The 11,626-nt window shown below is 33.5% G+C and overlaps 3 protein-coding genes across 3 annotated transcripts; all 3 read left to right on the top strand.

Annotated features, from left to right (window-relative positions):
- Positions 1 to 91: 91 nt before the first annotated feature.
- On the top strand, positions 92 to 1,482 carry LOC132055538 (peptidyl-prolyl cis-trans isomerase FKBP17-2, chloroplastic). Its single transcript, XM_059447417.1, has 3 exons — positions 92 to 497; positions 611 to 655; positions 919 to 1,482. The coding sequence occupies exons 1-3, from the start codon at positions 130 to 132 to the stop codon at positions 1,280 to 1,282; spliced, it is 777 nt and encodes a 258-aa protein (XP_059303400.1). The 5' UTR covers positions 92 to 129; the 3' UTR covers positions 1,283 to 1,482.
- A 985-nt stretch (positions 1,483 to 2,467) lies between these two features.
- LOC132058109 (uncharacterized) lies at positions 2,468 to 3,866 on the top strand. Its single transcript, XM_059450673.1, has 2 exons — positions 2,468 to 2,723; positions 3,222 to 3,866. The coding sequence occupies exons 1-2, from the start codon at positions 2,525 to 2,527 to the stop codon at positions 3,407 to 3,409; spliced, it is 387 nt and encodes a 128-aa protein (XP_059306656.1). The 5' UTR covers positions 2,468 to 2,524; the 3' UTR covers positions 3,410 to 3,866.
- A 3,719-nt stretch (positions 3,867 to 7,585) lies between these two features.
- LOC132058108 (alpha-1,3-arabinosyltransferase XAT2-like) lies at positions 7,586 to 9,498 on the top strand. The gene is made up of 3 exons (XM_059450672.1): positions 7,586 to 7,808; positions 7,908 to 7,991; positions 8,257 to 9,498. Exons 1-3 carry the CDS (start codon positions 7,676 to 7,678, stop codon positions 9,429 to 9,431), a joined length of 1,392 nt encoding a protein of 463 aa, XP_059306655.1. The 5' UTR covers positions 7,586 to 7,675; the 3' UTR covers positions 9,432 to 9,498.
- Positions 9,499 to 11,626: the final 2,128 nt, after the last annotated feature.

Raw genomic sequence — 11,626 nt, 5'->3', positions numbered from 1 at the left:
AGTTGAAGGAGCATGCCTGGAGAAAACCGAGACATGTGAAGATAAGGTAGGGACCATTTACAACTGTATACAGTTGAGTCACTACAAATATCTGCTACTCTCTCAAATGCTCATGTCATATCCAAAAAGATGGCAACTTTCTTTGGATCCCCACCTTCTTTGTCTCTCCCAATTACCAGAACTAACTACTTCTCTTCATCCTCTCAAACTCCTCCTCCTTTTCAGCCACCACATCAACCTCAACAACCACAAACTCCGCCACCATCTCAGCCATTGAGTGCAACTTCTGCAGAGCCTCCATCACCTGTTAATGTGCAGCAACAAAAGCCTAGTAAATCTGCCCGCTCCGCGGAATCCACTGATTGGATTGCCTCCTCTTTAACAAGGAGATTTGGCCTTGGTGCTGGACTTGCTTGGGCTGGTTTCCTTGCTTTTGGTGTTGTTTCTGAGCAAATCAAAACTCGCCTTGAAGTGTCTCAACAAGAAACAAATACAAGGTAAAATTACATCATTTATAATTCTGAATTCTATTGGTTTCATGTGCTTTCTTCTTTGTATAATCATCAAAATTGTATCCAGAAATATTAACTCTTCTTTACTTAATCATCAGGGTTGTTGAGAAAGAAGAAGAAGTGGTCTTGCCCAATGGGATAAGGTAAAGTGCTACTATGCGAATCGAACTTTTATCCACTGTACAGTAAAGTCATAAAATCATTTTGTCACTTTAAAATAACCGAATTTTACCTACTCTAAAAGTCAAACTATATACTGAACTGTACTCACTATAGTAGTAAAATCACTACTTTAATATGACAACCAAAAAAAGTTCTGTAACTTTACTATTATAGCAGGAACAGTTTAGTGAATACGTGAAATTAATCCATATTCTTGACAGTAGTTACTTGAATCATCTAACAGGTATTATGAACTGAAAATTGGCGGCGGCGCAACTCTTTGGCCAGGGGACTTGGTTGTGATAGATGTGAAGGGAAGTATACAGGGCAGTGGACAAGTTTTTGTGGATACATTTGATAGTGATGGCAAAAAGAAGAAGCCACTGGCATTATTTATGGGGTCAAGGCCTTATAGTAAGGGAATTTGTGAAGGTATAGAAACTGTTATGAGGAGTATGAAAGCTGGCGGAAAAAGAAGAGTGATTATTCCTCCAAATTTGGGATTTGGAGAAGAAGGAGCAGATTTAGGAACAGGGCTGCAAATTCCTCCATCTGCTACTCTTGAGTATGTTATTGAGGTTGAAAAAGTTTCTATTGCACCTGCTTGATTGAAGGTATACAAACTGGAATATCAAACGAAACCATAATGGTATAACTTCCAAGTGTTTGCTATTAAAGGAAAATGCAAAATAGCAAATTCTTGTACTCCTACTTTTTTTAGTTGGCAAGAAAGATGTGATTACAACATGTTGAGAAGGACCATTCTCGTATTCTACATTAAGAAGAAGGTTAACCATTCTTGCAATTAGCTATATGTAGAGTTTTTTTTTCTCTGGTTTAACTTTTCAGTATTCAAAATTTAGTGGCCCTGAAAAAAAAAAAAAAAAAAAAAAAAAAAACCTCATTGGCCCAACTAAATTGCATTTACGCTGCGTAAGACCATTAAGAAGGAAACATTCTCCATCAGGAGTTTCTATATTCTCAACGCTTGAGATTAGAACCATCTCAGGATAATCTTGGATTTTTGATTCCACTTAATAAAATCCTTAAAAAATGTCTTCAACATATTGGCTGCGCAAAATTTATGTTTGCCCATCAGGCATAAGTTCTAGTTGTAATGCACTCATAAGTTAATTTTGCGTATAAGGTAGGAGTTCAGGACATTTTAATAAGTTATAACGATCGAAAGATAATGTAAAGTTTCTCTATTAATAGTAGTTTTTAGTTGTAATGATTAACTCACCTTTAAAAAAAAATTACCATTGAACTCAATTTTATTTTTATCTAGCAATAATTAACAACATACATTTTAGTTAAAAAATTGTAAAATATTATTTTTTGAATTACAAGAAGATTCTTTATAGAGCATGTGAACGGATAAATGCATAGAACTTTTGCTAATACATCATAACTTAACACTATAGATAGAATAAATAGTATGTACTATCAAATGCGGCTTATGCTGCATAACATTTGTGAGCGATTAATTTAAGCAAATACGACACTAACTTTTACTTATGAGACAGAATTTACGATCAATTGAGCGGATTCAATATCTTGAAGTTATTAAAATGTTCTGAAGTCCTGCTTACATATACCGAATGAGCGACAAAAGTTTAGCGCGACAGAGTTTTTTTACGCAGGGAAGATTTCCTACAAAAATATTAAACAGTGCCAAAACCTCAAGACCACCCTTTACGGAGGTCATTCTTGCAAATCACATTGGGCTTTGATCCAAAACGGCCATTTGGCGAAGAGAACCCGTAAAACACAAAAAATGTTGAACCGGGTAAGGAAATTCGTTGAAGCTCAAGAAAAAACCTCCTAAAACCCTAACGAAGAAAGTGGAGATGAAACGATCTCTTGCAAAAAATGTTCATCTCTTTTCACGCAGTTTGTTAGTGCCAAAGCCGAATCCTTACCTTGCTACCTCTTCATTTTGGCCTAGCCGTGTTAAGCGTTTCACATCCAAAAGCTCTAACGAACTTCCTGCTTCGGGTCATAACAACGACAATAACCTTCAAGAAGAAGATGATATCAGCAATAAAGGTATTATTATTCTTACAAAAAAAAGATAGTAATTCAATCTTCATTAGTTGGATTAGATCTGCAAAGAAGAAGTTATACTTTAGCTTGTCTCAAGATGTAATTTGTTAAATTTGTATTTTATTTTTTGTTTATTCTGATGCTGAGCACCTTCATTATTGGTGATAATTCGCTGTTTTTCTTTTGTATTTCTCCATCCTTTTGCTGGAAAATTTGAGTTTACTAACCTTGAAAAATGATTTGCTGAGACTGACAGAAGACCTCAACTTTCTACCAAATAACTGGAAGTTTCAGCAGAAATTACACTATCCATCCCTAAGCATAAATTTTGACCGACTTAGCTTTGTCTTTTTGCTCGAAATTACTAGTATCATTAACACTATATTAAACGTTTTTTTTTTTTGTCTTTTTACGACTAACTCTTTAGCTTCTCCCAGTGAAGTGACATAGGATCGTAACAGGTTCATATTTGAAATTGATTTCTTGTTCATATTATTACAGCGCTGAAACAGCAGATAGATAAGTTCTTTGAAGGAGACGAAGAAGCATTCCCATCAATATTTGAAGCCATTTTGAAAAGAAAGTTGGCTGGAAAAAGTGAAGAATCAGATGAGGAATTGATGAATCAACTTCAAGCCCAGCCTCGACAGCACGATTCTGCTGCCAATAGAGAATCTGACTCCGATTAAGTTGAAGTACGACAAGTCTATACCTATAAGAGTAGTGAAATTGATTATACATTGATGAAAATACAAGGTCTTAGCTCCGTACTTGTTATGGATTGAGGAGTTAAAGAGTATGAATTTTTTTGTATATTCATTGTTCGTTACTGTAATTTCATATTTTTCATCTTTCGATATCTAGCAGATTCATCTTGGATCAGCAGAAAGAATTTCTATCTGATGTAACTTACAAAGTTGGAAGCATAAGCATAACAGAAAAGTTTGGATGATTTTAACACTATGTGCCATAGCCTCTAGATGATGTAATTATGACCTATGAACTACAGTACATGTTTTTGAGTAAATTTTTTATCCCCTTGGCCTTTTAGTGTTGGAAAATAATACCTTTCTCACCTTTTGAGTGAAGAACTCTTTGTAATGCCAATTCTTTGTACCTTAACCATGCATTAATAAAGGTGGTCTTCTTGCCGGTTCAGACAGCTCCGCCTCCTCCAACACCTTGGTCGTGTAAATTTTAAGGGTTGATCAAGGCTGCTTTGTTAAAGGGAATGCCGAAGCTTTCCCACTTTGTGAAGGCCATTCATGGCTCAAAGTCAAATATTGATAAAGTGATGGTTGAAATCGATTATCAAGAGGTGCTCACTGGTCTTAATTCAATCGTGCCTAATTTGGTACCATTAATGAGGATTGCTTGCTGTAAAGAATCAATTCTATGATTTATCTTTCGGAAAAGGGCCTAAAATATTCTTGAATTATTAGAACTGGTACAAAAATGTACTCCATTCACCTTTGAGCCCCAAAATACCCTTGCCGTTAGCCTAGTTGGTCTACTTTGCCCTTATTTTTAATGGACCATTTCATTTATTAGGTGACGGCCTCTCATTTGATAGCCATATAATTAACTAAAACTAATTAATTTTCAACCCATTTAACCTGATCCACCAACTAAACCCTGACCCGCCCCAAATAAATCCCTAACAAACCAAATTGAGAAACCCTCTAACTCATTTAATTATAAATCAAAATAAGGAAAAATTAACTCGCATTAAGTGTTTAAATGGAAAAAATCTGATCTTAAGTTTTTATTGAGCATATTTGTGTTGAAATTTAGTTGAATACTGCAAAAAAAATACTTGTTTAATCTCATGAAACCTCCATAAAACTTGGACATTCATTGATGAACATTGACCTCAATTTGAAATTTAATTTCGAGATTTTTGGCAATTTGAACTTGGTATGTTGGAATTTGATTGTTAAGCTCAAGCGTGATTGAGTATACTTAGAAAAAAAATCCATTAAGGAAGTGAACTAAAGCCGCCATTGAAGGAGATTTTCAAAGCTTGCTTTAAATTTCTAAAATCCGTAAATTTGGGTGTTTAAATCAATTGGGTGATACTATTTTTAAAGTTGGTAGATGAATAACCATTGAATTAGGGCTTAGAACTTGAAGAAAGAAGCAGAAAACTCCATGGAAGTCATTAATGAAGCTTGAAGCTTCAAGTTCAAAGATGACATGGTGGCGGTAGAGATTTTCTCACACGGGCCGGGTCAAAATACGGGTCATGGGTGATTTTTTTTTTAAATTTGGGAAGGGTTTAAATTTGGGCCAATCAGATCTGGCCACGTAATAAATAAATATTTAATTATTTAATTTTAACGTGACCATTAAAAATAAGGGCAAAGTAGACCCAATAGGTTAACGGTAGGGGTATTTGGGGGCTCAAAGGTGGATGAAGGGCATTTTTGTACCAATTATAATAGTTCAAGGACATTTTAAGCCCTTTTCCGTTTATCTTTTCATTGCACAAGCTGGGATGCTAATCAAGTGGCGCCCTCTTCGTGCAATTTGGGATTATTAATTCTTCGTGTCTAGCTTTTGTTCTGATGCATCTCATTTGAAGACCAGGGATGTTTCTTGATGCAACTCTGTTTGAGAAATCATACAACAACTAAACAGGAGGTGGGCTTATTAATGGATCGGGTTTGAACCAGGATATGTATGCTCAGGCCCATGTCAATTCATTATTAGCCCCAATTCCTGTCCATTATTCCAGGGGCCAGTTTTTTTTTTTTTTTTTTTTTTTTTTTTTTTTTTTTTTGTAAATTGGGGGTAGGAAAAGGGGAAATGGGAGAGGGGATCATAAGGTGGAGAAATGTACGTAGACAACCAACTGAGCTACTAAGATTCTCCCGTGGGCCACTTCTAAGCTGACTCAAACCGTTATTCGTGATTATCCTAATCCATGGTAAATCTTAGCCCTGATAGCCGGTAAAGATTGCTTGTTAATATTTAACCATTATTTGAAATGTAATTGAGAAATAATTGTTCTTTAAGGAGGAAATAAAGTAAGGACACAATATACTCTTAGCTAGAGGTGCTGGACTTCGAAATTTTTAATTATGCAATTATATTGGATTTGCATATAGAAAACATATAAGCAAGGATTACTAGTTTAGATTCATCCTAATTATCACTTAAATGTTGAGGTTTTTATCTGGATCTTGTGCAATTATAAAGAGAAAGAAAATAAAGCAAACCATTGTCCTCTTGAAAATGATGAGAGGTTGAACACAGTGTGTGTATGCTTTAATTAATTACCACATGAAAACAAAGAAGAATTCAGGAAAGAAACATGTGAATTGCAGCCACTCCTGGATAGCAATTGTAAAGCTCAGCGAGTTAAAGATTTCCGAAAATGGTTGCTATAGAATAAAAACTAAATAAAGCTCAGTAATTTAATTCATTTTGTTTAGCGTTGAGAGAATTATGGGTAATATACCTGAATTACCCTCTATATAAGTAAACAATCGGCTGTCTCTTTTAACTACCGTTAACAATAGGACTGAAATCACCCCTTTTGTTTAATTAAAGGTTTAATCCGCTTAGTCGAATAATGCAGGAATCAAAGCCAGAATAAAGCAATAATTCAGGGATCAGAAACGCCATTTCCCCTTTTTTTTAAGTACCACCACTAAGATTACTCATTATTTTCTCTGCCATCGAATTACGCCATTATGATTTTCTTTGTACATTAGGACACTTCTCAAAGTCATTGCACTTGTATCATCATTTAATCAAAGCGGAAAATGTTTTTTGTTAAAAAAAATTAAGGGATAATACATAAACATCTCTCAAACTCAGCTAACCGAAGATGTCTTCTAACTTTAAAGGTGTCTGCAAAAGGATGTCTTCTTTGAGTGTCTGTAGTAAAGTAGACTCCTAATTGTCCACTTTGTCATTGAACACTCAGTGCCTTACAAAATTATCATCTAGACACCTCCAAAATTTATGTGTCACGTCCGCATTTGTGTTTACGTGTTCAACTTTATACAAGTTGAGGTGCCTACTTGTGCACATAGATATATCTGGCACGTACTAGTAACTTGATGCAGGGTCTTTTGACATTTTCAGCATATATGAAATGGTATGAACTGGTAAGTTTAAATCCTAACGCATCAACTCTTGATGAGAAAATGACCACCGCGGCACCACCTCGTTGAAAACCCTTACGTTAATGCTCTCCATTTCAATTATCTAAGAAGAAAGCAGGTAACTTATATTAAAAGGTACTATCTTTTTTGTAATCATATGCTCAATTGACGAGGGCAGGTGACACACGTTTATAATATAGATTAGTTCTTTGACGGTGATTATTTAGATTGTAGATTACGTTTGCTTCTTTTATTTCCCTTTTCATCATATAATAATTGATTATTGCTTGGTTTTTAGTAATACATTAAACTTATCATAGGTTTATAGGTAAGACATCATAAATATTAGTATGTGTTAGTACTAGTACTTACTAGAAGTGCACGTTTTAGCTATTATAAGTGGAAGAAAGGTGACATATGTCAGCCAAATTGGTTGCCATTTTTACTCTAATGGTAAAGTATTATAGTTAATTTACTTATTTTAATTGTAGTTGCTGTTGACCCTTTAAAAATTTCCAACTGATTTTACAACAACTTTAATTAGTTGAAAAGTTCATTTCTATGCTGAAAATCATGACATGAGAGAGATACTCAGTGAAACACACACTTACCTAAATATTATAAAAAAAAAAATTACCCATACGATTGCCTTACCTGTAACCAACAGTGTCTTTTTCCAATTCATGCAAACAATCATTATTCACTCACTGAGCAAGCTAGTTCAAGTAGAAGTAGTGGATATGAGAAGTGACGTATAAATAATAGCACCTTCTCTTTAATTTCGAGCCAAATTAAGAAGAGATTAGTATCAGCTTTCTGTCACAAGAGGCAAAACAAAAAATGCATAATCCCATATTGGCAAAGAGCTTTAGTCGCTATGAACAAAAAACATTTGGATGGTTTGTTGTAATGTCGATTGTTGTGTTTAGCAGTTGCATGGTTTTCAAGAATCATTTGCATCCTCTATCAATTAGTAAGTCCTCTGCACTTAGCTAGGCATTATTGCAAGTAATAATTTTCTAATTTAATCTCTGTTAATAACTTTGTTTAGCTGATTTATTTTTGTTTGTAGATGGTGATGCCGTGAATTTACAATTATCAATAAATGCTGCTGAAGACATGCCTGTGATCAAGGACACAACCCTTCTCAAGAAAGGTAAGTTAACATTGGAAATTCAAGAATCTCATTGAAACTTAGCAGGCGTTTGGAGATAAATTTGGTTGAAACTTGAAAAAAAAGGTTTTTGAAGTGTTTAGACATGCATTATACTTGAGAAAAAGTTTTGTCAGTGGAAAAAGAGATTCACTTTAAAAGATGGTCAAATTATGTTTTTAATTTATTTTTTTTTGAAAAAAATATATTTCTATGTCCAAACGGCTCTTTGAACTCCTATTGACATTTAATGGGAACTATTTTGCAGCAACTGAGAAAAAGGATGCAGGGCTAATGTGTAATGTGTTAGAACCATTGTCTGATTACTGTGAGACCAAAGGGGACATAAGGGTCCAAGGAAATTCCTCAACAATTTTTGTTATGTCTCATGATCTCAACATCTCTACTGAGAACAATTCATGGACCATACAACCTTATCCAAGAAAAGGATCAGGGGCAATGTCACATGTTAAATCTTGGACAGTAAAATTAGTACAAGACGGCGAAAGAATCCCCAGATGCAGTGTGGATCATGGCCATCCAGCAGTTCTATTTTCACTTGGAGGATATTCAGGAAACCATTTTCATGCCTTCTCAGATTTACTCGTTCCAATCTTTTCAAATTCACGGTGTTTTAATTCGGAGGTGCACTTTCTTGCCACAGATTATAAGCCCTGGTGGATAGGTAAGTACAGAACATTGCTCAACAAGATGTCTAAGCACAAAATTATTGACATTGACAACGAAAACGAGGTACATTGCTTTCCTAGTGTGAAGACAGGCCTTAAATCTCACAAAGAATTTGGAATTGATTCCTCAAAGTTCCCAAATGGGGTGTCAATGCGCGATTTCAAACAGTTCTTGAGGAGCTCGTTTTCTCTAAACAGAGTTGAGGCCATCAAGATGAAGGGTCATATTGTTACGAGGCCACTTTTGCTGATTATGTCAAGGAAAAAATCGCGAATTTTATTAAACGAGGGCGATGTTAGTAAAATGGCTGAAGATTTAGGATACGAGGTTGTGCTGGCTGAGGATAATCATAGTACGAATTTGTCAAAGTTCGCGCAAATTGTTAATTCTTGTGATGTGATAATGGGAGTTCATGGAGCTGGATTAACCAACATGGTTTTTCTCCCAGATAATGCAGTTCTAATTCAGCTGGTTCCTTTGGGAGCAACGGATAATATGGCTAAAGGTGATTTTGGGGACCCTGCCGGAGAAATGAACATAAAATATTTGGATTATAAAATAGGGGTGAATGAGAGTTCTCTAGTGGAACAATATCCACTTGATCATAAAGTTTTAAAAGATCCATCATCATTTTATAGGAAAGGATGGAAAGTTTTTAGATCAATTTATTTGGATAAACAGAACGTAAAGGTTGATCTCAATAGGTTTAGGTCCACTTTGTTAGAGGCAAAAAAGCTTCTAGCCACTTCTTGATATTTGCACTACATATTTAGTGCACACGTTCCATTTTTCGTCCATTGTGTAATCGTATTTTTATCTACTTGTGTGATTCTATTTTAATTTATAAACGTCTAGTGCCATGTTACAAAAGAAGGTATTTAAGCAATGTACACTTAAATTATCAATGAATTTTAATTTGTGATAGTAGATTATGTTAGATATTTTATATTATTTACGTCATGTTTAACCACGTATATAGCGCAAAATAGCAATGGAAGATCGAATATACCTCTTGCCATTGTTCCAAAAATTGAGTTGATTTCTCAGATGAACACTTTTCTTTGTTTGGAAATAGAAAAATCACTCAATTATTGTCATTTCATCACCAATTATGCCTTTTAAATATATTAAATTATTTAAACAATGCATGTCTTAATGAAATTATTCAAAATCAAAAAAATAATATAAACAACAGTTATAACTACATACACACTCATAGATGAGAAAGAGAAAAACACAAGGGCATATGAGAAAGAAAATAAGTTACATATAGTAAGGTTAAATAAATAATTAGAATAAATAGTAAAACAAGATTATAGTACTCTATTTGTCCCAATTTATGTGACACACATTTTCTTTTTAGTTTGTCCCAAAAAGAATGTCATCTTTCTATATTTGGAAATAATTTAATTTTATAATGATGTATAGCCACAAAATATTTAAGACTTATTTTGGACCATAAATTTTAAAAGTTTCATTTTTTTCTTTCTTAAACTCTATATCTAGTTAAATAGTGCCACAAAAATTAAGAAGGAAGGAGTAGCAAATAGTAATAGATAAAAGAGATAATGGCAAAAAACAGTACACCTCAAGTATCATCTTTTTTTGAGTTTTCTATCGAACTATCAGGTGTGAGAGTGTCCTACCTAAACTATTAGCAACGAACTTGCAAAACACACCTCAACTATGAATTGTTCACTTTTCCTACCTAAACTATCACCAACTAGTTTACAAAACACACCTAACAATTGATAGTTGAGGTGTGTTTTGCAAACTAGTTGGTGATAGTTCAGGTAGGAAAAGTGAACAACTCATAGTTGAGGTGTGTTTTGCAAGCTAGTTCTTGATAGTTCAGGTAGAAAAAGTGAACAACTCATAGTTGAGGTGTGTTTTGCAAGCTAGTTGGTGATAGTTTAGGTAGGAAACTCTCACATTTGATAATTAGGTAGGATACTCAAAAAAAGGCATACCTGAGGTGTATTTTTTTTACCCTTAACCCTAAATAAAAGTATAGTGAAAGAAGATGAATAAGCTAAAAATACGGTAATACCGAAACAATTTTTTTTTTTTTTTTTTTTTTTGTAAAATACATTTTTTGTCATTCCAAATGTTTCCAGTTGAGCAAAGGACCAAGATAGTACATTATCTTTTGAGTTTGGATTTAAAACCATACATGTTCTTTTACATGGAGCATTAATAGTCCATTATATTTGCATAAGTGGTGCACTTTTAGTCAATCCCCAAATATTCTGTTAAAAATTTAACAAAAAAGGCAAAAATGCCCCTGAACTATTAGAAAAGGTTTAAAAATACCTGTCACCTATCTATTTTGCTAAAAATACCTCTCAATTTAATTTTTTGGCTCATTTACGCTCTTTGATTAACGGTCAACACTAATTTTTTTTTTAAAAATAAATAAATTACACATGGCAATTTATTACTTGGCCGATTTTCTAAATCTAAAAACTTGGATTTTTATAAAATTTGGAACAACTATTTTTTTAAAAAAAAATGTGGTAAGCCCCTTTATTTTAAAAAAAAAATCAGGATTAGATTTTTATTAACAAATGTGGAATTTTTCTAAATCTGGAAAACTAATTTTTTTTTTTTAAATATGGAAAATTGAATTCTATATTAAAATTTGGATTTTTTAAATCTGAAAAATTGATTTGGTTAAGTAAAATGTGCAAAACTAATACTCCATAATTTTCTTCTAGATTTTTAAAAAAAATAGTTTTCTGGATTTTTTAAACACGGTTTTTCCACACTTTTTGTAAAAAAAATAATTTTTTCCAGATTTCTATAAAAATCCAGTTTTTCAGATTATGAAAAATCCACTTTTTCCTGTGTGTGTTTTTTTTTAAAGTACGTAAAATTAAAATCATGAAAATATAAATTTCTTAGGACACAAAAAAAATCAATTTTCCTGATTTAATAAAAAACCATTG

Source organism: Lycium ferocissimum, chromosome 5, assembly GCF_029784015.1.
Source record: "Lycium ferocissimum isolate CSIRO_LF1 chromosome 5, AGI_CSIRO_Lferr_CH_V1, whole genome shotgun sequence".
Classification (NCBI taxonomy): Eukaryota; Viridiplantae; Streptophyta; class Magnoliopsida; order Solanales; family Solanaceae; genus Lycium; species Lycium ferocissimum.
The sequence above is the reverse complement of the archived record's forward strand: the minus strand, read 5'-3'. Positions and strand labels throughout refer to the sequence as shown.

Coding starts and splice junctions, on each gene's coding strand:
- LOC132055538 (XM_059447417.1), top strand. CDS start 130: ATGGCAACTTTCTTTGGATCCCCACCTTCTTTGTCTCTCCCAATTACC. Junction 498..610: donor CAACAAGAAACAAATACAAG/GTAAAATTACAT, acceptor CTTAATCATCAG/GGTTGTTGAGAAAGAAGAAG. Junction 656..918: donor GTCTTGCCCAATGGGATAAG/GTAAAGTGCTAC, acceptor ATCATCTAACAG/GTATTATGAACTGAAAATTG.
- LOC132058109 (XM_059450673.1), top strand. CDS start 2,525: ATGAAACGATCTCTTGCAAAAAATGTTCATCTCTTTTCACGCAGTTTG. Junction 2,724..3,221: donor AGATGATATCAGCAATAAAG/GTATTATTATTC, acceptor ATATTATTACAG/CGCTGAAACAGCAGATAGAT.
- LOC132058108 (XM_059450672.1), top strand. CDS start 7,676: ATGCATAATCCCATATTGGCAAAGAGCTTTAGTCGCTATGAACAAAAA. Junction 7,809..7,907: donor TTTGCATCCTCTATCAATTA/GTAAGTCCTCTG, acceptor TTTTGTTTGTAG/ATGGTGATGCCGTGAATTTA. Junction 7,992..8,256: donor CACAACCCTTCTCAAGAAAG/GTAAGTTAACAT, acceptor ACTATTTTGCAG/CAACTGAGAAAAAGGATGCA.